Source organism: Hemitrygon akajei, chromosome 12 (assembly GCF_048418815.1).
Source record: "Hemitrygon akajei chromosome 12, sHemAka1.3, whole genome shotgun sequence".
Lineage (NCBI taxonomy): Eukaryota > Metazoa > Chordata > Chondrichthyes > Myliobatiformes > Dasyatidae > Hemitrygon > Hemitrygon akajei.
In genome coordinates this window covers 111,862,583-111,888,183 of record NC_133135.1, presented here as the reverse complement: position 1 = coordinate 111,888,183, position 25,601 = coordinate 111,862,583, and the positions used below count along the sequence as shown (strand labels likewise).

The 25,601-nt window shown below is 48.1% G+C and overlaps 1 protein-coding gene across 2 annotated transcripts in view; it reads right to left on the bottom strand.

Moving 5' to 3' along the window:
* LOC140737383 (ras and Rab interactor 3-like) overlaps positions 1-25,601 on the bottom strand; it is a 112,139-nt gene that overhangs the window by 54,979 nt on the left and 31,559 nt on the right. For both annotated transcript variants that reach the window (XM_073063856.1, XM_073063857.1), the window contains 3 exons: positions 11,137-11,209; positions 7,863-7,954; positions 4,290-4,667 (listed from right to left, as the gene is read on the bottom strand). In XM_073063856.1, coding sequence (XP_072919957.1) covers positions 4,290-4,667; positions 7,863-7,954; positions 11,137-11,209 — 543 coding nt within the window. The remainder of the gene's footprint in view (positions 1-4,289; positions 4,668-7,862; positions 7,955-11,136; positions 11,210-25,601) is intronic.

Here is a 25,601-nt window from a genome sequence, read left to right as displayed (position 1 = left end):
TTTGCTGGGGTGAGTTGGGGAGGGGGGGTCGATGCTTTTGCTGGGGTGAGTTGGGGAGGGGGGATCGATGCTTTTGCTGGGGTGAGTTGGGGAGGGGGGGTCGATGCTTTTGCTGGGGTGAGTTGGGGAGGGGGGGTCGATGCTTTTGCTGGGGTGAGTTGGGGGAGGGGGGATCGATGCTTTTGCTGGGGTGAGTTGGGGAGGGGGGGTCGATGCTTTTGCTGGGGTGAGTTGGGGAGGGGGGGTCGATGCTTTTGCTGGGGTGAGTTGGGGGAGGGGGGATCGATGCTTTTGCTGGGGTGAGTTGGGGGAGGGGGGGTCGATGCTTTTGCTGGGTTGAGTTGGGGAGGGGGGGTCGATGCTTTTGCTGGGGGGAGTTGGGGGAGGGGGCTCGATGCTTTCTCTGCTGCTTGTGTGAAGTGTGGTGGGCTTCAGGCCTCTGATGTTTCTATTGGTCTATGGGCTTTCTCTGTTTCCTGGATGTCTGTGAGGTGGATGAATTTCAGGGTGTGTACTGTATACACTGTCTGCTCTGAAAACATTGATTCCTTGAAAATGCTGGACAACACGTCAGGCAACATCTATTGAATGCAATAAACAGTCAACATTTGGGCCAACACTCTTGATGGAGCAGTTCTGATGAAGGGTTTCAGGCTGAAACGGTAGATGCTGTCTGACCTGCTGAGTTCCTCCAGCATTTTGTGTGTGTTACTCTGTCCATAGACACTGTCTGACCTGCTGAGTTCCTCCAGCATTTTGTGTGTGTTACTCTGACCATAGACACTGTCTGACCTGCTGAGTTCCTCCAGCATTTTGTGTGTGTTACTCTGTCCATAGACACTGTCTGACCTGCTGAGTTCCTCCAGCATTTTGTGTGTGTTACTCTGTCCATAGACACTGTCTGACCTGCTGAGTTCCTCCAGCATTTTGTGTGTGTTACTCTGTCCATAGACACTGTCTGACCTGCTGAGTTCCTCCAGCATTTTGTGTGTGTTACTCTGTCCATAGACACTGTCTGACCTGCTGAGTTCCTCCAGCATTTTGTGTGTGTTTCTCTGTCCATAGACACTGTCTGACCTGCTGAGTTCCTCCAGCATTTTGTGTGTGTTACTCTGACCATAGACACTGTCTGACCTGCTGAGTTCCTCCAGTATTTTGTGTGTGTCACTCTGTCCATAGACACTGTCTGACCTGCTGAGTTCCTCCAGCATTTTGTGTGTGTCACTCTGTCCATAGACACTGTCTGACCTGCTGAGTTCCTCCAGCATTTTGTGTGTGTTACTCAAGTACAATAAGATGGACTCTTCATCTCACAACCTGCACATTGTGACCTTGCACCTTATTCAAAGTTCAAAGCTCAAAGTAAATTTTATTACCAAAGTGCCTATATGTCTGTGGTGAACTACATATACCTGTCTGGACTGCTCCTGTGGCTCCTCCCACAGACCCCCCCTGACAGCTCCTGTGGCTCCTCCCACAGACCCCCTGCTGACTGCTCCTGTGGCTCCTCCCACAGACCCTGCTGACTGCTCCTGTGGCTCCTCCCACAGACCCCCTGCTGACTGCTCCTGTGGCTCCTCCCACAGACCCCCTGCTGACTGCTCCTGTGGCTCCTCCCACAGACCCCCTGCTGACAGCTCCTGTGGCTCCTCCCACAGACCCCTGCTGACTGCTCCTGTGGCTCCTCCCACAGACCCTGCTGACTGCTCCTGTGGCTCCTCCCACAGACCCCCTGCTGACTGCTCCTGTGGCTCCTCCCACAGACCCCTGCTGACTGCTCCTGTGGCTCCTCCCACAGACCCCCTGCTGACTGCTCCTGTGGCTCCTCCCACAGACCCCTGCTGACTGCTCCTGTGGCTCCTCCCACAGACCCCCTGCTGACTGCTCCTGTGGCTCCTCCCACAGACTCCCTGCTGACTGCTCCTGTGGCTCCTCCCACAGACCCCTGCTGACTGCTCCTGTGGCTCCTCCCACAGACCCCCGCTGACTGCTCCTGTGGCTCCTCCCACTGACCCCCTGCTGACTGCTCCTGTGGCTCCTCCCACAGACCCCTGCTGACTGCTCCTGTGGCTCCTCCCACTGACCCCTGCTGACTGCTCCTGTGGCTCCTCCCACTGACCCCTGCTGACTGCTCCTGTGGCTCCTCCCACTGACCCCTGCTGACTGCTCCTGTGGCTCCTCCCACTGACCCCTGCTGACAGCTCCTGTGGCTCCTCCCACAGACCCCTGCTGACTGCTCCTGTGGCTCCTCCCACAGACCCCCGCTGACTGCTCCTGTGGCTCCTCCCACTGACCCCCTGCTGACTGCTCCTGTGGCTCCTCCCACAGACCCCTGCTGACTGCTCCTGTGGCTCCTCCCACTGACCCCTGCTGACTGCTCCTGTGGCTCCTCCCACTGACCCCTGCTGACTGCTCCTGTGGCTCCTCCCACTGACCCCTGCTGACTGCTCCTGTGGCTCCTCCCACTGACCCCTGCTGACAGCTCCTGTGGCTCCTCCCACAGACCCCTGCTGACTGCTCCTGTGGCTCCTCCCACAGACCCTGCTGACTGCTCCTGTGGCCCCTCCCACAGACCCCTGCTGACTGCTCCTGTGGCCCCTCCCACAGACCCCCTGCTGACTGCTCCTGTGGCTCCTCCCACAGACCCCTGCTGACTGCTCCTGTGGCTCCTCCCACAGACCCCCTGCTGACTGCTCCTGTGGCTCCTCCCACAGACCCCCTGCTGTCTGCTCCTGTGGCTCCTCCCACAGACCCCTGCTGACTGCTCCTGTGGCTCCTCCCACAGACCCCCTGCTGTCTGCTCCTGTGGCTCCTCCCACAGACCCCCTGCTGACTGCTCCTGTGGCTCCTCCCACAGACCCCCTGCTGACTCCTCCCACAGACCCCCTGCTGACTCCTCCCACAGACCCCCTGCTGACTGCTCCTGTGACTCCTCCCACAGACCCCCTGCTGACTGCTCCTGTGGCTCCTCCCACAGACCCCTGCTGACTGCTCCTGTCACTCCTCCCACAGACCCCCTGCTGACAGCTCCTGTGGCTCCTCCCACAGACCCCCTGCTGACTCCTCCCACAGACCCCCGCTGACTGCTCCTGTGGCTCCTCCCACAGACCCCCGCTGACTGCTCCTGTGGCTCCTCCCACAGACCCCTGCTGACAGCTCCTGTGGCCCCTCCCACTGACCCCCTGCTGACAGCTCCTGTGGCTCCTCCCACAGACCCCCTGCTGACTGCTCCTGTGGCTCCTCCCACAGACCCCTGCTGACTGCTCCTGTGGCTCCTCCCACAGACCCCTGCTGACTGCTCCTGTGGCTCCTCCCACAGACCCCCTGCTGACAGCTCCTGTGGCTCCTCCCACAGACCCCTGCTGACAGCTCCTGTGGCTCCTCCCACAGACCCCCTGTCTGACTGCTCCTGTGGCTCCTCCCTCAGACCCCTGCTGACAGCTCCTGTGGCTCCTCCCACAGACCCCCGCTGACTGCTCCTGTGGCTCCTCCCACAGACCCCTGTCTGACTGCTCCTGTGGCTCCTCCCACAGACCCCTGCTGACTGCTCCTGTGGCTCCTCCCACAGACCCCCCGCTGACTGCTCCTGTGGCTCCTCCCACAGACCCCTGTCTGACTGCTCCTGTGGCTCCTCCCACAGACCCCTGCTGACTGCTCCTGTGGCTCCTCCCACAGACCCCCCGCTGACTGCTCCTGTGGCTCCTCCCACAGACCCCCCGCTGACTGCTCCTGTGTCTCCTCCCACAGACCCCCCGCTGACTGCTCCTGTGTCTCCTCCCACAGACCCCCGCTGACTGCTCCTGTGGCTCCTCCCACAGACCCCCTGTATAAAGGCGACTGTGGCCTGTTGCCCGGCCTCATTCCCCAGGATGTAGTGTTGTTCATTCTTCCAGTCAATAAAAGCCGATATCTCGCTTCTTACGTCTCAGAGTGAGTTATTGATGGTGCATCAATGTCACCATATACAACCCTGAGATTCATTTTCCTGTGGGAATACTCAACAAATCTACAGAACAGTAGTAATAACAGAATCAATGAAACTAGGGTGCTCCTGTTCCCTCTCCCTGATGGCAACAGATGAGTGGGTGGGTGGGGGCAGGTGGTAAGAAGTAAGAAGCTGGGGGTGATAGGCAAAAGAGGTAAAGTGTTGAAGAAGAAGTAATCTGGTAGGAGGGGAGAGTGCACCATGGGAGAAAGGGACAGAGGGGAGTGCAAAGTTTGTTGGTCCAAAGGCTGAATTACCTCTAACTGCGCAACACCTCTAAAGAAGAACGGAAAGAGCGGGTCACCTTTAAATATCTCCTCCTCCTCCACACTCTTCCCTGAATCCGACTTCTCGCTGTCATTGCGGCTGAGGGTCTCCTGGTGTTTCTGAGGGGCCGGACATCCCGCCGAGCGTTTCCAGCACCTGGTGGCCAAGCGAGAGTGTCGGAAGGTGCAGGAGGGTCCCGCCTGCTCCAGCCAGTTGTCGCCGTGCTCCTTGAGGAAGAGGGGGTTGATGAAGAAGAGCGCCCCGTTCTCTGCAGTGACCTGGATGGAACACATCGGGAGGTGCTGATGCTTCAGGAGCTCTGCCGTGGATGTGGTTGCGTTTACCTCCATGGTGTCACCAGTGGTTTCCTGGGAGCATCCATCTTGCTTTTGGTTCAATGGCAAGTCCCAGAACACTGCATGGAAACAGGGGAGAGAGCAACACTAGGTGAAGATATTAGCTGGGGCATTGATCCAAGCTGTATAAAACTGTGGTCAGGCTGTTCCTGGAGCTTTCTCACAGCATGCTGATGCACAGTGGAGTCTGTCTGGGCTGGTTGCATCATGGCTTGGTACAGAAACCCCTATACCCAGGAACAGAGAGTGCTGGTACAACCCAGTGCTTCACAAGCAAAGCCCTTCCACTACTGAGCACATCTACAAGGAGCACTGCCAGAAGAAAGTCCATCATCAAGGACCCCACCCCCACCATCCAGGCCATTGAGAAGGAGGTATAGGAACCTCAGGTTCAGGAACACTTAGGACCATCAGACTCCTGAACCAGCCAGGATAACTTCACTCACCTCAACTCTGAACCAATTCCACAACTATCAAGGGCTCGACAACTCATGTTCTCACTGTTATTTATCATCTTCATTTGGATAATTTGACTTCTTTGTACATTGGTTGCTTGTCAGTCTTTTTCAGGTAGAGTTTTTCCAATAATTCTATTGTATTTCTTTATGTTCCTACAAATACCCACGAGACAATGAATCTCAGGATTGGATATGGTGTCATATATGTACTTTGATAATAAATTTACATTGACCTTCTGACTTTGTCCTGCAGCTTTGTGAAGTGTCCTTGAAAGTGAGTCAATAGGTTGTGGAATTAGGTTGTGGTGAATTAAGTTATCCACACTGGTTCAGGAGCCTGATGGTTGAGGGGTAATAACTGTTCCTGAACCTGGTGGTGTGGGACCTGAGGCTCATTGTGGTGAGTGAAGTTATCCACACTGGTTCAGGAGCCTGATGGTTGAGGGGTAATAACTGTTCCTGAACCTGGTGGTGTGGGATCTGAGGCTCATTGTGGTGAGTGAAGTTATCTACGCTGGTTCAGGAGCCTGATGGTTGTGGGGTAATAACTGTTCCTGAACCTGGTGGTGTGGGACCTGAGGCTCATTGTGGTGATTGAAGTTATCCACACTGGTTCAGGAGCCTGATGGTTGTGGGGTAATAACTGTTCCTGAACCTGGTGGTGTGGGACCTGAGGCTCATTGTGGTGAGTGAAGTTATCCACACTGGTTCAGGAGCCTGATGGTTGTGGGGTAATAACTGTTCCTGAACCTGGTGGTGTGGGACCTGAGGCTCATTGTGGTGAGTGAAGTTATCCACACTGGTTCAGGAGCCTGATGGTTGTGGGGTAATAACTGTTCCTGAACCTGGTGGTGTGGGACCTGAGGCTCATTGTGGTGAGTGAAGTTATCCACACTGGTTCAGGAGCCTGATGGTTGAGGGGTAATAACCATTCCTGAACCTGGTGGTGTGGGACCTGAGGCTCATTGTGGTGAGTGAAGTTATCCACACTGGTTCAGGAGCCTGATGGTTGTGGGGTAATAACCATTCCTGAACCTGGTGGTGTGGGACCTGAGGCTCATTGTGGTGAGTGAAGTTATCCACACTGGTTCAGGAGCCTGATGGTTGTGGGGTAATAACTGTTCCTGAACCTGGTGGTGTGGGACCTGAGGCTCATTGTGGTGAGTGAAGTTATCCACACTGGTTCAGGAGCCTGATGGTTGTGGGGTAATAACTGTTCCTGAACCTGGTGGTGTGGGACCTGAGGCTCATTGTGGTGAGTGAAGTTATCCACACTGGTTCAGGAGCCTGATGGTTGAGGGGTAATAACCATTCCTGAACCTGGTGGTGTGGGACCTGAGGCTCATTGTGGTGAGTGAAGTTATCCACACTGGTTCAGGAGCCTGATGGTTGTGGGGTAATAACCATTCCTGAACCTGGTGGTGTGGGACCTGAGGCTCATTGTGGTGAGTGAAGTTATCCACACTGGTTCAGGAGCCTGATGGTTGTGGGGTAATAACTGTTCCTGAACCTGGTGGTGTGGGACCTGAGGCTCATTGTGGTGAGTGAAGTTATCCACACTGGTTCAGGAGCCTGATGGTTGTGGGGTAATAACTGTTCCAGAACCTGGTGGTGTGGGACCTGAGGTTCCAAAGGACAGGTTTGCCACACCCCGTGTTCGTTTATAGCTTGTCTTGAGGTACATAGAAAAACATAGAAACATAGAAAATAGGTGCAGGAGTAGACCCTTCGGCCCTTCGAGCCTGCACCACCATTCAGTATGATCATGGCTGATCATCCAACTCAGAACCCTGCTTTCTCTCCATACCCCCTGATCCCTTTAGCCACAAGGGCCATATCTAACTTCCTCTTAAATATAGCCAATGAACTGGCCTCAACTGTTTCCTGTGGCAGAGAATTCCACAGATTCACCACTCTCTGTGTGAAGAAGTTTTTCCTCATCTCGGTCCTAAAAGGCTTTCCCTTTATCTTTAAACTGTGACCCCTCGTTCTGGACTTCCCCAACATTGGAAACAATCTTCCTGCATCTAGCCTGTCCAATCCCTTTAGAATTTTATACGTTTCAATAAGATCCCCCCTCAATCTTCTAAATTCCAGTGAGTATAAGCCTAGTCGATTCAGTCTTTCTTCATATGAAAGTCCTGCCATCCCAGGAATCAATCTGGTGAACCTTCTCTGTACTCCCTCTATGGCAAGAATGTCTTTCCTCAGATTAGGGGACCAAAACTGCACACAATACTCTAGGTGCGGTCTCACCAAGGCCTTGTACAACTGCAGTAGAACCTCCCTGCTCCTGTACTCAAATCCTTTTGCTATGAATGCCAACATACCATTTGCCTTTTTCACCGCCTGCTGTACCTGCATGCCCACCTTCAATGACTGGTGTACAATGACACCCAGGTCTCGTTGCACCTCCCCTTTTCCTAATCGGCCACCGTTCAGATAATAATCTGTTTTCCTGTTCTTGCAACCAAAGTGGATAACCTCACATTTATCCACATTAAATTGCATCTGCCATGAATTTGCCCATGAGGAGGGAAGAAGCTGCCCGTGGAACAGCAGTGAAGCACCGTTACTATCGGCGGGCGGGTGGAGTGGGGGGGTGTTGAGAGGTTCAAGGTGGGCTGAGAGAGAGGACCGGGGGGGGCGGGTGTTGACGCTTAACTCAGGGTGGGAGGTAGCAGTGCTGAAGTGAGAACAGTGAGCAGGAAGCACAGGGAGGAAATGAGCCCCAGAATAAAGGAAGTCATATAAACTAAACACAAAAGCAAAGCAAGTGTGGTCAGGTGAACTCACTCATGCCAAGCGCTGAGATCTCCTCCAGTTCCTCCTTGTAGGTTGCGCACAAGATGGCAAGTGGTAGTTGCAAGCGAGAGGGTAGAACATCCCTGTGCAAGTAGAACAGGTATTCGTGTTAGAAAGGGGCCACGGGCACTCAATGCAATGACATTACAGGAGTTCCTTATTTCACATTGCAGTTTCCTGTTTTTGCAATCACAAAATATATAAAGCTTGGCAGTTTTATTAAAAAGTTACATAACGTAAGCGACTCTGTGCTGTTTTATGACAACCTCCCTGGGCTTTGTGAATGAGTAACTGTGCGATTGTCATCTCTAAACACCAAGACTGCCACATCACTTCCCATCAGTGGGCAACATGACAGTGGCAGGTGCTGTTCTGACCGGGGCAAATGACCCAGATGGGTGACATGAAAGACAACGTTTATCATGCCGTGCTGGGTACATCACAGGTCATGTGCATCACTTCACGGGGTAAAGCCGTTCCAACCGTTGAACACATCTACATGAAATGCTGCCATAGGAAAGCAGCATCCATCACCGGAGATCCCCACCACCCAGGACGTGCCCTTTTCTCAGGTAGAAAATACTCACACCACCAGGTTCAAGAACAGTTGATACCCCCCCCCAACACCAGGCTCTTGAACAAAGGGGTTAGCCACACTTATCTGTTGAGATGTTCCCTCAACCAATGATCTCACTTTAGGGACTCTTTATCTCTTATTTCATGCTCTCGTTATTTATTGACATTTGTTCACATTTACATTTGCACAGTTTGTTGCCTCCTATGCTCTTGATCTTTCATTGATCCCGTTTACAGTTACTATTCTATAGATTTACTGAGTATGCCCGCAGGAAAATGAATCTCAGGGTTGTACACTATGTGGTGACAAATATGTGAACTTTGAACAGGTGTTGACAATCAACCAAATTATTAATTTGACAATAACTGCAGCAAAATGGTTCTCTAAGACAATTTCTGGAATGGAACAGCTGTTAAAGGGTGGGCTGGCGTTGGAGAGGGTCTAGGGGACAATGACTCTGGGAGTGAAAGGGTTAACATATCAGAAGCCTCTGAGGGCTCTGAGCCTGTGCTCACTGGAGTTTAGAAAAACAGGGGTGATCCATCATCAGGGAGCTCCAAGACCCAGGACACGTTCCCTTCTGGCTGCCATCAGGTAGCAGGTACAAGAGCCTCAGGACCTCCACCACCAGGTTCAAGAACGGTTACTACCCCTCAATGATCAGGCTCTTGAATCAGAGGGAATAACTTCACTCAGCTTTACTTGCCCCCATCATTGAGATGTTCCCACAACCAGTGGACTCATTTTCAAGGACTCTTCAAATCTTACATTCTTGATATTTATTGCTTAGTTATTTATTATTCTCTCTTAATTTCCGATTGCATTTGCGCCAAGAAAGCACATTTGCACGTTGTTGTCTTCTGCACTCTGGTTGAACGTCCCTGTTGGTGTGGTCTTTCATTGTGGTTTTTACATAAAATATACTATAAATTATAATAAGTGTAAATTTTTTAAAATAGTAAGTAGTGCAAAAAGAGAACAAAGGCAGTGTTCAAAGCTTCCTAGTTATTTCAGAAATCGGATGGAGCTGTACCCTAATCGTGGTGTTTGTGTCGACAGGCTCCTGTAATTTGTCCCTGATGGTAGCCATGAGCAAAGGACATGTTGTGGCAGATGGGCCTTTAATGACGGACGTTGCCTTTTTGAAGACTTCCTGGATGCTGGGGAGGCGAGTGCCCACGATGGAGCTGGCTGAGTTTACAACCCTCTGCAGCTTTTCCCCCTCCGTGTCAGCCGGTGATGCAACCATGGTACATTTGTAGAAATTTGTCTTTGGTGACAAACCAGACCTCCCCTTCTGTTGGAGAGAAAGCATACACCTCCTACTCTGGTTTCTCGCCAACAATAATGACGGAGTAGATGTTATTCTCGTTTTAAATTATGCCGAGTGGATCATACGGGCTGTTCCATGAAGGGTCAGTGTCGTTGTCGGGGGAAAGCCGCGTGCGTCGTGCCGGTCACCGACTGGCCCACTTGAAGGATGCAGCAGCTCGTTCCCATTGGTTGCCTTGTGTGCGGCGGCTCCGGTGTCCGGTTTCAGGCGCCTGAGGGTGTAAGAGCAGCCGGTGAGGGAGGCCTGGTCTCTCTGCAGGCCACTGAGGCCGTGACCGGTCACTGGGAAGGTAGGATCCAGGCCACAGCACTCCACACAATCGGGCTTAAAATCACCGGCATTGGTTCACTTTGCGGCAGCAGTACAATGCAATACATAATAATAGAGGAAAAAGACTGAATTATGGTAAGTATGTGTGTGTGTGTGTGGGTGTGTGTCTGTGTGTGTGTGTGTGTCTGTGTGTGTGTGTGTGTGTGTGTGTGTGTGTGTGTGTGTATATATTAGTTTAATTAAAATAGGTGGTGCAAAAACAGAAATGATAAAAAGTAGTGAGGTAGTGTTCACGGGTTCAACGTCCATTTAGAAATCAGATGGCAGAAGGGAAGAAGCTGTTCCTGAACAATTGAGTGTTGGTCTTCAGGCTCCTGTACCTCCTCCCTGACGGTAGCAATGAGAAGAGGGCACGGCCTGGGTGATGGGGTCGTTAATGATGGACGCCACCTTTCTGAGGCATCGCTCCTTGAAGATATCGCGGATACTGGGGAGGGCGATGGTGCTGACTAATTTGACAACTCTCTACTGTTTACTTCGATCCTGTGCAGTGACCCCTCAACACCCCCCCACCCCCAGTGACGTAACCATTCAGAATGCTCTCCATGGTACATCTGTAGAAATCCGCGACCCTGTTTCAGGTGACAAATCAAATCTCCTCAAACTCCTAATGAAATATAGCCTTCTCTACAGTTGCATCGATATGCTGGGACCAGGTTAGATCCTCAAAGACGTTGACAGCCAGCAACTTGAAATAGCTCACTTTTTCCACACCGATTGCTCTACGAGGGCTGAAGTCCACAATCAGCTCTTTGGTCTTACTGATGGAAGAGCTGCAGCATCACTCAACTAACTGATCCTAACCATCCTAGCTGACCCTTTACGCACTCTTAGCTAAGTATTTGTTCGTTGAATATTTAGTTTGGTAGTCTGTGTAACTTGGGAACTTTGGTTGAATATTTTACAGTTTCTAAATGAATGATTAATATACTTATTTGTGATCAATGTTTTCAGCCTCATTCATCAAACCCATGAACCTGCTTCCACATTACACAGGGTAATCAGCAGGATGCACCTCAACTTACCTGCTGACGCAGTAGTAACCAATCAGCTGGAAGATGCTGGTAAACCCCAGGTAGGAATGTTCCAGGTAATAAACTGCATGAAAAAAATAAATGATATTAATCTAGAATCTGATCCCACAAATGAACACACTGGCCTGAAGAATGTTTACAGCATAAATAGGCAAAAAGTCAATGCTTACCCTCTGGTGTTAGACATTTCTACCCTGGGAAACAGATACTCCCTGTCCACTCTATCTATGCCACTGATAATCTTGTAAACCTCCATCAGATTGTCCCTCAGCATCCACTCCTCCAGAGAAAACAACCCAAGTTTATCCAGCCTCTTGTGATAGCACGTGCCCTCTGAACCAGGCAGCATCCTGGTAAACCTCTTCTGCACCCTCTCCAAAGCCTCAACATCCTCCCTTATAGTGGGGCGACCGGAATTATATTTGTACACGTGAAGGTGATTGAAATGTGAGTCTCCCCTTTTTTGAAATTCAGGAACAACTACCCCTGAGTGATCTTAAGGGGCCAGCGGGGGTCGAGTATTATCAGAAACAGGTTTAATATCACTAGGATATGTCGTGAAATTGATTAATTTTGCGGGAGCAGTACAATGCAATACATGACAAATGTACAAAAAACTGTAATACACTAAGTATATATATGTATATTAAATTGTTATATTAAATAAGTAGTGCAAAAACAGAAATAAAAAGGGAGTGAGGGAGTGTTGATGGGTTCAATGTCCATTCTGAAATCGGATGGCATAGGGGAAGAAGCTGTTCCTGAATCACTGAGTGTGGGCCTTCAGGCTCCTGTACCCCCTCCCTGATGGCAGAGGGGAAGAAGCTGTTCCTGAATCACTGAGTGTGTGTCTTCAGGCTCCTGTACCTCCTCCCTGATGGCAGAGGGGAAGAAGCTGTTCCTGAATCATTGAGTGTGTGTCTTCAGGCTCCTGTACCTCCTCCCTGATGGCAGAGGGGAAGAAGCTGTTCCTGAATCGCTGAGTGTGGGCCTTCAGGCTCCTGTACCTCCTCCCTGATGGCAGAGGGGAAGAAGCTGTTCCTGAATCATTGAGTGTGTGTCTTCAGGCTTCTGTACCCCCTCCCTGATGGTAGCAATGAGAAGAGGGCGTGTCCTGGGTGGAGGGGGCCTTAATGATGTATGTCTTTTTGAGGCATCACTCCTTGAAGAAGTCCTGGATACACGGAGGATAGTGCCCATGATGGAGTTGACTAAGTTTATAGTTGTCTGTAGCTTCCTTTGATCCTGTGTGGTAGCCCCCCCCCCACCCCCACCCACCCCATACCAGAGGGTGATGCAGCCATTCAAAATGCTCAAGCCCATTTCACCATGAACAATGACAGGGCAGAGTCAGCTAACCCTAACTTCTCTCACCTCAGGTCAGCAACCTCTGTACCACAGGGCCCACAGCAATGAATGGAAAGTTTCAACCGCTGGTGTAACAAGGAGGGACTCTCGTGTCCAAGCTCAAGTTTACCAGCAAAGTAAACAACGTTCCTCTGGGCTAAGATGCTCCACACAGTATATATAACTCGTTTGCAAAGCATAGAGTCATAGAAGAGTATAGCAGAGAAACCTTCAGCCCATCTAGTCCATGCTGAACCATTTAAACTGCCCACTCCCATCAACCTGCACTGGGACCATGTCCCTCCATACTCCTACCATCCATGTACCCATCCAAACTTCTCTTAAATGTTGAAATCAAACTCGCATTCACCCCTTGTCCTGGCAGCTTGTTCCACACTCTCACCACCCTCTGAGTGAATATGTTTTCCCTCATGTTCCCCTTAAACTTTTCACCTTTCACCCTTAACCCATGACCTCTGGTTGTAGTCCCACCCAATCTCAGTGGAAAAAGCCTGCTTGCATTTACCCTATCTATACCACTCATAATTTTGTATATCTCTATCAAAACCTCTTTCAATCTTCTACCTTCCAAGGGATAAAGTGCTAACCTATTCAATCTCTTCATACAACTCAGGTCTTCCAGTCCTCTACCTTATTTACATCTTTCCTGTAGGTAGGTGACTAAAACTGCACGCAATACTCCACCAACATTTCCATACAACTTCAACATGAAGTACTATTACCACAAACAAATAAACAATTAATAAAAAATATTCCAGTGATGATTGAGTTATGACAAATCTTTCCCCTCTCACTGGAAGCTTGAAATTGTGCAGATGACAGAGTGCAAAACTCAAGAATGGAAAGTTGGTACATGGAATATGTGGTTAAGTGGTTTCAGTGCTGGCGAACCGGGTCCAATTCCTGTCACTGCCCGTAAGGAGCTTGTATATTCTCCCCATAACATTAGGAGTGTTACATTCTGTTCTGGTCGCCCCACTATAGGAAGGACATTGAGGCTATGGAAGGGAGCAGAAGAGGTTTACCAGGATGCTGCCTGGTTCAGAGGGCACGTGCTATCACGAGAGGCTGGACAAACTTGGGTTGTTTTCTCTGGAGTGTCGGAGGCTGAGGGGAGATCTGATAGAGGTTTATAAGATTATGAGAGGCATAGATAGAGTGGACAGGGAGTATCTGTTACCCAGGGTTGGAATGTCTAATATCAGAGGGAATGCATTGAGGGTGAGAGGGGGTAGGTTCAAGGGGGATGTGAGGGGTAAGTTTTTTACTCAGAGAGTGGTGGATGCCTGGAATGTGCTGCCTGGTACGGTGGTAGAGGCAAATACATTAGAGGCTTTTAAGGGACGTTTGGAGAGGCACGTGGATGTGAGGAAGATGGAGGGATATGGACATGGTGTAGGGAGGAGGGATTAGTGTTTGGGTTTGATCTGCTATTTAGCTTGTCCAGCACAATATTGTGGGCTGAATGGCCTGTTCCTCGGATGTACTCTTGTGCTGTACCATGTTCTAATCTATCCAGACTTCTCTTCAACATTGAAATCGAACTCGCATTCACCACTTGTCCTGACAGCTCATTCCACACTCTCACCACCCTCTGAGTGAAGAAGTTTCCCCCCATGCTCCCCTTAAACTTCTCACCTTTCACCCTTAACCCATGACCTCTGGTTGTAGTCCCACCGAACCTCAGTGGAAAAAGCCTGCTTGCATTTACCCTATCTATACCCCTCATAATTTTGTATAGCTCTCTCAAATCTCCTCTCAGTCTTCTGCATTGCAAGGAATAAAGTCCTAACTATAGACAATAGGTGCAGAAGTAGACCATTCGGCCCTTCGAGCCTGCACCGCCATTCTGAGATCATGACTGATCATCTACTATCAATACCCGGTTCCTGCCTTGTCCCCATATCCCTTGATTCCCCTATCCATAAGATACCTATCTAGCTCCTATCTAACCTATCTAACCTATTCAGTCTTTCCTTTTAACTGAGATCCTCCAAACCCAGCAGCATGCTTATACTCTTTCAACCTTATTTACGTCTTTCCTGTAGGTAGGTGACCAAATCTGCACACAACACTCCAAACTGGCCTCACCAATGTCTTGTACAACTTCAAAATAACATCCCATCTCTTGTATTCAGTACTTTGATTTATGAAGGCCAATGTGCCAAAAGCTTTTTTTTTAATCAACTCATCAACCTGCGACACCACTAGGAATGAATTATGGACCTGTATTCCTAGATTCCTTTGTTCTACCGCACTCCTCAGTGTCTGACCATTCACTGTGTAAGACCAACCTTGGTTGGTCCTTCTGAAGGCCAACACCTCTCTACTGTGAATGCCCACAAGGAAATGTATTTCAGGATACTATATGGTGACCTATAATGATAAATCTATAAATTAATAATAAATTTATCAAATAAATTTATTTTTTCGATAATAAGTTTACATTGAACTTTGAACAGTGTTCAAAGAGCAGCCAATTACATACAGCCAGATGTCTATCAGGTTGAAATATAACCGGGGACCAGAGGCAGGAATCGCTTCAGCCCAGAGACACCCAGGCCATTTACAGCTGACCTTATCACTGACAAAAACATCAGCGGATGATCTAAATCTGAAAGTTAAACATGTGAGAAGCACTCAGTTGGCCAGGCAGTATGTTGAAAAGAGAGACAAAGTTAACGTGTCAGGTCAAGCACCCTTCAGCAAAACATTAACACAAGAGATGCTGCAGACACAACGCACACAAAATGCTGGAGGAACTCAGCAGGTCAGACAGTGTCTATGGACAGAGTAACACACACAAAATGCTGGAGGAACTCAGCAGGTCAGACAGTGTCTACGGACAGAGTAACACACACAAAATGCTGGAGGAACTCAGCAGGTCAGACAGTGTCTATGGACAGAGTAACACACACAAAATGCTGGAGGAACTCAGCAGGTCAGACAGGGTCTATGGACAGAGTAACACACACAAAATGCTGGAGGAACTCAGCAGGTCAGACAGTGTCTATGGACAGAGTAACACACACAAAATGCTGGAGGAACTCAGTAGGTCAGTCAGTGTCTGTGGACAGAGTAACACACACAAAATGCTGGAGGAACTCAGCAGGTCAGACAGTGTCTATGGACAGAGTAACACACACAAAATGCTGGAGGAACTCAGCAGGTCAGACAGGGTCTATGGACAGAGTAACACACACAAAATGCTGGAGGAACTCAGCAGGTCAGACAGTGTCTATGGACAGAGTAACACACACAAAATGCTGGAGGAACTCAGTAGGTCAGTCAGTGTCTGTGGACAGAGTAACACACACAAAATGCTGGAGGAACTCAGCAGGTCAGACAGTGTCTATGGCTATCGTAGGGACAGAAATGTGGGCAGAGGGGGTGGGGTGGCCCTGTTGGTGAGGAATGAGATTCAGCCCTTTGCAAGGGGGGACATAGGGTCAGGAGAAGTAGAGTCTGTGTGGATAGAACTGAGGAACAGTAAGGGCAAAAGGACCCAAATGGGTGTTGTCTACAGGCCACCAAACAGTAGCATGGATATTGGGTGCAAGTTGAATAGGGAGTTAACATTGGCATGTGGCAAAGGTAATGTCGCAGTAGTTATGGGGGATTTCAACATGCAGGTGAACTGGGAGAATCAGGTTGGTGCTGGACCATAGGATAGGGAGTTTGTAGAGTGCCTAAGGGATGCATTCTTGGAACAGCTTGTACGAGAGCCGACCAGGGACAAGACTATTCTGGATTTAGTGTTATGTAATGAACAGGATTTGATAAGCGATCTTGCAGTAAAGGAGCCATTAGGAGGTAGTGATCATAATATGATAAGTTTTTATCTGCAATTTGAGAAGGATAAGGGCAGCTCGGAGGTGTCAGTGTTGTAGTTGAACAGGGGAAACTATGGAGCCATGAGGGAGGAGCTGGCCAAAGTTGACTGGATGGATATCCTAGCAGAAAAGACAGTGGAACAGCAATGGCAGGTATTCTTGGGAATAATGCACAAGGTGCAAAATCAGTTCATCCCCCGGAGAAGGAAGGATTCAAAGGGGGGAAAGCGGCCACGGTGGTTGACAAAGGAAGTCAGAGATTGCATAGCATTAAAAAAAAAGGAAGTATGACAGAGCTAAGGTGAGTGGGAGGACAGATGATTGGGAAGTTTTTAAGGAACAACAGAACTTAACTAAAAAGGCAATTTGGGGAGAAAAAATGAGGTACGAACATAAGCTAGCCAGGAATATAAAGGAAGAAAGCAAAAGCTTTTTTAGGTATGTGAAGAGAAAGAAGATAGTTAAGAACAATGTTGGGCCCTTGAAGAATGAATTGGGTGAAATTGTTATGGGAAACAGAGAAATGGCAGAAGAATTTAATGAGTACTTTAGATCTGTTTTCACTAAGGAAGACACAAGCAATCTCCCAGATGTATGGATGGGTCAAGGACATAGGGTAACAGAGGAAATGAAACAGATTGACATTAGGAAGGAAATGGTGATTTAATAGACTGATGGGACTGAAGGCTGACAAATCCCCAGGTCCAGATGGTCTGCATCCTAGGGTACTAAAGGAGGTGGCCCTGGAAATTGCGGATGCATTGGTAATCATTTTCCAATGTTCCTTAGATTCAGGATCAGTTCCTGAGGATTGGAGAATGGCTAATGTTATCCCACTTTTTAAGAAAGGAGGGAGGGAGAAAACAGAGAACTATCGACCTGTCAGCCTGACATTGGTGGTGGGGAAGATGCTAGAGTCCATTATTAAGGATGAAATAGTGGCATATCTAGATAGCAGTGATAAGATTGGGCCAAGTCAGCATGGATTTACCAAGGGTAAATCATGCTTGACTAATCTATTGGAGTTTTTTTGAGGATGTAACCAGGGAGTTAGACAGGGGAGATCCAGTGGATGTAGTGTACCTCGATTTTCAGAAGGCATTTGATAAGGTCCCACATAGGAGATTGGTGGGTAAAATCAAAGCTCAGGGCATCGGGGGGAAGACATTGACATGGATAGAAAACTGGTTGGCAGATAGAAAGCAAAGGGTAGCGGTGAATGGGTGTTTCTCGGAATGGCAGGTGGTGACTAGTGGGGTGCCACAGAGCTCGGTATTGGGACCACAGCTGTTTACAATTTACGTCAACAATTTAGATGAAGGCATTGAGAATAACATCAGCAAATTTGCTGATGATACTAAGCTGGGTGGCAGTGTGACATGTGATGAGGATGTTAGGAGAATTCAGGGTGACTTGGATAGGCTGGGTGAGTGGGCAGATACTTGGCAGATGATGTTTAATGTGAATAAGTGTGAGATTATCCACTTTGGGAGTAAGAACAGGAAGGCAGATTATTATCTGAACGGTGTAGAGTTAGGTAAGGGAGAAATACAAAGAGATCTAGGAGTCCTTGTTCATCAGTCACTGAAGGTGAATGAGCAAGTGCAGCAGGCAGTGAAGAAGGCTAATGGAATGTTGGCCTTTATTACAAAGGGAATTGAGTACAAGAGCAAGGAAATCCTCTTGCATTTGTACAGAGCCCTGGTGAGACCACACCTGGAATATTGTGTACAGTTTTGGTCTCCAGGGTTAAGGAAGGACATCCTGGCTGTAGAGGAAGTGCAGCGTAGATTCACGAGGTTAATTCCTGGGATGTCTGGACTGTCTTACGCAGAGGTTAGAGAGACTGGGCTTGTACATGCTGGAATTAAGGAGATTGAGAGGGGATCTGATTGAAACATATAAGATTATTAAGGGATTGGACAAGATAGAGGCAGGAAATATGTTCCAGATGCTGGGAGAGTCCAGTACCAGAGGGCATGGTTTGAGAATAAGGGGTAGGTCATTTAGGACAGAGTTAAGGAAAAACTTCTTCTCCCAGAGAGTTGTGGGGGTGTGGAATGCACTGCCTCGGAAGGTAGTGGAGGCCAATTCTCCGGATGCTTTCAAGAAGGAGCTAGATAGGTATCTTATGGATAGGGGAATCAAGGGATATGGGGACAAGGCAGGAACCAGGTATTGATAGGAATTGATCAGCCATGATCTCAAAATGGCGGTGCAGGCTCGAAGGGCCGAATGGTCTACTTCTGCACCTATTGTCTATTGTCTATTGACAGAGTAACACACAAAAAATGCTGGAGGAACTCAGCAGGTCAGACGGTGTCTATGGACAGAGTAACACACACAAAATGCTGGAGGAACTCAGCAGGTCAGACAGTGTCTATGGACAGAGTAACACACACAAAATGCTGGAGGAACTCAGTAGGTCAGTCAGTGTCTGTGGACAGAGTAACACACACAAAATGCTGGAGGAACTCAGCAGGTCAGACAGTGTCTATGGACAGAGTAACACACACAAAATGCTGGAGGAACTCAGCAGGTCAGACAGGGTCTATGGACAGAGTAACACACACAAAATGCTGGAGGAACTCAGCAGGTCAGACAGTGTCTATGGACAGAGTAACACACACAAAATGCTGGAGGAACTCAGTAGGTCAGTCAGTGTCTGTGGACAGAGTAACACACACAAAATGCTGGAGGAACTCAGCAGGTCAGACAGTGTCTATGGCTATCGTAGGGACAGAAATGTGGGCAGAGGGGGTGGGGTGGCCCTGTTGGTGAGGAATGAGATTCAGCCCTTTGCAAGGGGGGACATAGGGTCAGGAGAAGTAGAGTCTGTGTGGATAGAACTGAGGAACAGTAAGGGCAAAAGGACCCAAATGGGTGTTGTCTACAGGCCACCAAACAGTAGCATGGATATTGGGTGCAAGTTGAATAGGGAGTTAACATTGGCATGTGGCAAAGGTAATGTCGCAGTAGTTATGGGGGATTTCAACATGCAGGTGAACTGGGAGAATCAGGTTGGTGCTGGACCATAGGATAGGGAGTTTGTAGAGTGCCTAAGGGATGCATTCTTGGAACAGCTTGTACGAGAGCCGACCAGGGACAAGACTATTCTGGATTTAGTGTTATGTAATGAACAGGATTTGATAAGCGATCTTGCAGTAAAGGAGCCATTAGGAGGTAGTGATCATAATATGATAAGTTTTTATCTGCAATTTGAGAAGGATAAGGGCAGCTCGGAGGTGTCAGTGTTGTAGTTGAACAGGGGAAACTATGGAGCCATGAGGGAGGAGCTGGCCAAAGTTGACTGGATGGATATCCTAGCAGAAAAGACAGTGGAACAGCAATGGCAGGTATTCTTGGGAATAATGCACAAGGTGCAAAATCAGTTCATCCCCCGGAGAAGGAAGGATTCAAAGGGGGGAAAGCGGCCACGGTGGTTGACAAAGGAAGTCAGAGATTGCATAGCATTAAAAAAAAAGGAAGTATGACAGAGCTAAGGTGAGTGGGAGGACAGATGATTGGGAAGTTTTTAAGGAACAACAGAACTTAACTAAAAAGGCAATTTGGGGAGAAAAAATGAGGTACGAACATAAGCTAGCCAGGAATATAAAGGAAGAAAGCAAAAGCTTTTTTAGGTATGTGAAGAGAAAGAAGATAGTTAAGAACAATGTTGGGCCCTTGAAGAATGAATTGGGTGAAATTGTTATGGGAAACAGAGAAATGGCAGAAGAATTTAATGAGTACTTTAGATCTGTTTTCACTAAGGAAGACACAAGCAATCTCCCAGATGTATGGATGGGTCAAGGACATAGGGTAACAGAGGAAATGAAACAGATTGACATTAGGAAGGAAATGGTGATTTAATAGACTGATGGGACTGAAGGCTGACAAATCCCCAGGTCCAGATGGTCTGCATCCTAGGGTACTAAAGGAGGTGGCCCTGGAAATTGCGGATGCATTGGTAATCATTTTCCAATGTTCCTTAGATTCAGGATCAGTTCCTGAGGATTGGAGAATGGCTAATGTTATCCCACTTTTTAAGAAAGGAGGGAGGGAGAAAACAGAGAACTATCGACCTGTCAGCCTGACATTGGTGGTGGGGAAGATGCTAGAGTCCATTATTAAGGATGAAATAGTGGCATATCTAGATAGCAGTGATAAGATTGGGCCAAGTCAGCATGGATTTACCAAGGGTAAATCATGCTTGACTAATCTATTGGAGTTTTTTGAGGATGTAACCAGGGAGTTAGACAGGGGAGATCCAGTGGATGTAGTGTACCTCGATTTTCAGAAGGCATTTGATAAGGTCCCACATAGGAGATTGGTGGGTAAAATCAAAGCTCAGGGCATCGGGGGGAAGACATTGACATGGATAGAAAACTGGTTGGCAGATAGAAAGCAAAGGGTAGCGGTGAATGGGTGTTTCTCGGAATGGCAGGTGGTGACTAGTGGGGTGCCACAGAGCTCGGTATTGGGACCACAGCTGTTTACAATTTACGTCAACAATTTAGATGAAGGCATTGAGAATAACATCAGCAAATTTGCTGATGATACTAAGCTGGGTGGCAGTGTGACATGTGATGAGGATGTTAGGAGAATTCAGGGTGACTTGGATAGGCTGGGTGAGTGGGCAGATACTTGGCAGATGACGTTTAATGTGAATAAGTGTGAGATTATCCACTTTGGGAGTAAGAACAGGAAGGCAGATTATTATCTGAACGGTGTAGAGTTAGGTAAGGGAGAAATACAAAGAGATCTAGGAGTCCTTGTTCATCAGTCACTGAAGGTGAATGAGCAAGTGCAGCAGGCAGTGAAGAAGGCTAATGGAATGTTGGCCTTTATTACAAAGGGAATTGAGTACAAGAGCAAGGAAATCCTCTTGCATTTGTACAGAGCCCTGGTGAGACCACACCTGGAATATTGTGTACAGTTTTGGTCTCCAGGGTTAAGGAAGGACATCCTGGCTGTAGAGGAAGTGCAGCGTAGATTCACGAGGTTAATTCCTGGGATGTCTGGACTGTCTTACGCAGAGGTTAGAGAGACTGGGCTTGTACATGCTGGAATTAAGGAGATTGAGAGGGGATCTGATTGAAACATATAAGATTATTAAGGGATTGGACAAGATAGAGGCAGGAAATATGTTCCAGATGCTGGGAGAGTCCAGTACCAGAGGGCATGGTTTGAGAATAAGGGGTAGGTCATTTAGGACAGAGTTAAGGAAAAACTTCTTCTCCCAGAGAGTTGTGGGGGTGTGGAATGCACTGCCTCGGAAGGTAGTGGAGGCCAATTCTCCGGATGCTTTCAAGAAGGAGCTAGATAGGTATCTTATGGATAGGGGAATCAAGGGATATGGGGACAAGGCAGGAACCAGGTATTGATAGGAATTGATCAGCCATGATCTCAAAATGGCGGTGCAGGCTCGAAGGGCCGAATGGTCTACTTCTGCACCTATTGTCTATTGTCTATTGACAGAGTAACACACAAAAAATGCTGGAGGAACTCAGCAGGTCAGACGGTGTCTATGGACAGAGTAACACACACAAAATGCTGGAGGAATTCAGCAGGTCAGACAGTGTCTATGGTCAGAGTAACATACACAAAATGCTGGAGGAACTCAGCAGGTCAGACAGTGTCTACGGTCAGAGTAACACACACAAAATGCTGGAGGAACTCAGCAGGTCAGACAGGGTCTATGGACAGAGTAACACAGACAAAATGCTGGATGAACTCAGCAGGTCAGACAGTGTCTATGGACAGAGTAACACACACAAAATGCTGGAGGAACTCAGCAGGTCAGACAGTGTCTATGGACAGAGTAACACACACAAAATGCTGGAGGAACTCAGCAGGTCAGACAGTGTCTATGGACAGAGTAACACACACAAAATGCTGGAGGAACTCAGCAGGTCAGACAGTGTCTATGGACAGAGTAACACACACAAAATGCTGGAGGAACTCAGCAGGTCAGACAGTGTCTATGGTCAGAGTAACACACACAAAATGCTGGAGGGACTCAGCAGGTTATGCAGTGTATGTGGACAGGTATCAAACCAAGTCCCTTCCCCGTGGCCAATAATTTTAATTTCCATTCCCATCCCCATTCTGACATGTCAGTCCGTGGCCTTCTCTTGTGCCCAGATGAGGCCACTCTCAGTGTGGAAGAACACCACCTTATTCTCCATCTGGGTGGTCTTCAACCTGATGGCATAAATATCGATTTCTCATTCTGGTGAAAAAAAATTACCTCCCCTCATCTTCTTCAATTCCCCAATGGCTTCTTACTTCTACCTGCCTATTACCTCCCCTGGTCCCTTCCTCCTTCCCTTCCTCTCATGGTCCTCCTCTCCTATCAGATTCCTTCCTCTTCAGCTGTTCACCTTTCGCACACAGCTGGCTTCACCCATCACCCCCCACCTTTTTATGCTGGCGTCTTCCCCCTTCCTTTCCAGCTGAAGAAGGGTTTCTGGTCCGAACATTGACTGTTTATCCTCTTCCACATTTGCTGCCCGACTTGCTGAGTTCCTGCAGTTAGTCAGCAGCACACTAATGAGTATTTCTTTTGGGGGCGGTGGTGGGGTGGGGTTGTTGAGGTGACTCAGTTCCACAAGGTAGGGATCCTTACAACAATATGTTTTCAATATTTTCCACTTTTTGGATTTCATGAGTCACTCAGAATCAGATTATTTCCCTACGTTACACAGGTAAACTTCCTCTCCCAGTCCCTGAACCATATTTTTTCCTCTCTCATGTAACACCCACACTTAACGTAATATGTGAAAATATATAACGCCTTCTGTCTTCTGGTGAACAGACATACCTATCGTTGTATTGTTCTTAAAACTTTTTTTCCACTCATTTTTCCTCTTGCAAATTTATTTTGACAGTTTCAGAAATAAGATGATTTAATTCATTCTAACTTTGTTTTTAAAGCTCTCAGAAAACCACTGAGTGCAGAAATCACTCATTCCAGAGGTCCCAGCTTTAAGCACGTGGTCTCTGACAAGGTCAAACATTTCCAGGATAGTATGGCCGTGGCGCATCGAGCGGCCTTCCTAAATCAAAGACTGAGTACAGGAGATGGGATGTGTGATGAAGTTGTACACAACGTCGATGAGGCTCAATTTGGAGTATTGGGTGCAGTTTTGGTCACCTACCTACAGGAAAGATGTAAATAAAGTTGGAAGAGTACAGAGAAAATTTACAAGGATGTTGCCAGCTCTGAAAGGCTTCAGTTATAAAGAAAGATTGAAAAAGTTAGAACTTGCAACCTAGAAGGTTGAGAGGAGATTTGATAGAGCTATACAAAATTATGAGGGGTATAGACAGGGTAAATGCCAGCAGGCTTTTTCCACTGCGCTTGGGTGGGTCTACAACTAGAGGTCAAGGGTGAAAGGTGAGAAATTTAAAGGGGACATGAGGGTGTGGTGAACTACATATACCTGTCTGGACACGCCCCTCCCCCCCCCCTCGCTGACTGCTCCTGTGGCTCCTCCCACAGACCCCGGTATAAAGGCGATTGGAGGCACGGCTCCTCCCTCAGTCTCCAGGATGTTGTGTGGTGGTCGCGTGCTGCTTGTGCTTTCTTCCAGCCAATAAAAGCCTACCTTAACTCAACTCACATCTCTGAGAGTTATTGATGGTGCATCAGAGGGGAAACATTTTCACTCGGAGGGTGGTGAATGAGCTGCCAGCCCAATTGGGAAATGTGGGGTCGATGTCAATGTTTAACAGCTACATGATGGTAGGGGTATGGAGGGCTATGGTCATGGTGCAGGTGGCTGGGAGTGGGCAGTTGAAATGGTTTCAGCATGGGCAAAGGTTCTGCTTCTGTGCTGTACTCCTCTATGACTGGCGTAGGCAAAGGCACATCTCTGTGCCCTGGTCTGTGATGGGATGGGAGTGTGAGGGAAGGAAGGGGAGAGAGAGAGAGAGAGAGAGAGAGAGAGAGAGAGAGAGAGAGAGAGAGAGAGAGAGAGAGAGAGAGAGAGAGAGAGAGAGAGAGAGAGAGAGAGAGTGATTCAGGTTCAGTTTCATTTCTGCTCAGTGCCCACTCTATTCGGTACACCTGTACACCTGCTCGTAACTGCAATGATCTAATCAGCCAATCATGCAGCAGCAACTCAATGCACAACAGCATGCAGATATGGCCAAGAGGCTGAGCTGTTCTTCAGATCAAACATCAGAATGGGGAAGAGACGTGATCTCAGTGACTCTGACTGTGGAGTGATTGTTGGTGCCAGATGGGGTGGTTTGAGTATCTCAGTAACTCAGAATCAGGTTTAATATCACCGACATCTGTTGTGAAATTTGTCATTTTGTGGCAGCAGTACATTGCAGTACATAATATAAAGAACTATACGTGTACATATGTAAATTAAATAAGTACTGCACAAAGAGAGGGAGAAATCACTGGGGTAAAGTTCATGGGTTTATTGCCCATTCAGAAATCTGAAGGTGGAGGGGAAGAAGCTGTGACTGTGTCTGCCTTCAGACTCCTGTACCTCCTCCCTGATGGTAGTGAGGAGAAGAGGGCACGCCCTGGGTGATGGGCACAGTTCCCTCTAAGCTGCACGGGGGCATGGGCACACCGTAACTGAAATGCTTCTGTGCACAGCTGTAAGTTTCTTATATATAATGTTAATATGATTTTGAAATCTGTATAAATATAATTGCTAAATACCCTGTAATTAATTGTGTTAATAAATATACTCCATAAATTTTCTAAATAATAAACGTACCACAACCTTTACTTTTCAATATCTTAGCACTTCAACATATTTACATTGCCAGTGTTTCAAGTTACAACACTATTAAAAATTGTAACACTAACCACAGAAGGGAAGTAAGTGATAGTTAATATGTTATCAACTATTGTTGTTGGCTCATTGTTAACAGACCACTGGCCTGCTCAACACCGGCATTGACCATTTCAAGCTTCTAGTGCTGACTGCGAACATAGATCTGCTTTATGAATTCAATCATGTAAATCCGGAAACAGACTAGAAGTGTAACACTTCTAGAAGTGGTTGCAGAAGTGGGCTGAGAAGTGGCAGATGGAGTTCAACCCGGAGAAGTGTGAGGTGGTACACTTTGGAAGGACAAACTCCAAGGCAGAGTACAAAGTAAATGGCAGGATACTTGGTAGTGTGGAGGAGCAGAGGGATCTGGGGGGTACGTGTCCACAGATCCCTGAAAGTTGCCTCACAGGTAGATTGGGTAGTTAAGAAAGCTTATGGGGTGTTAGCTTTC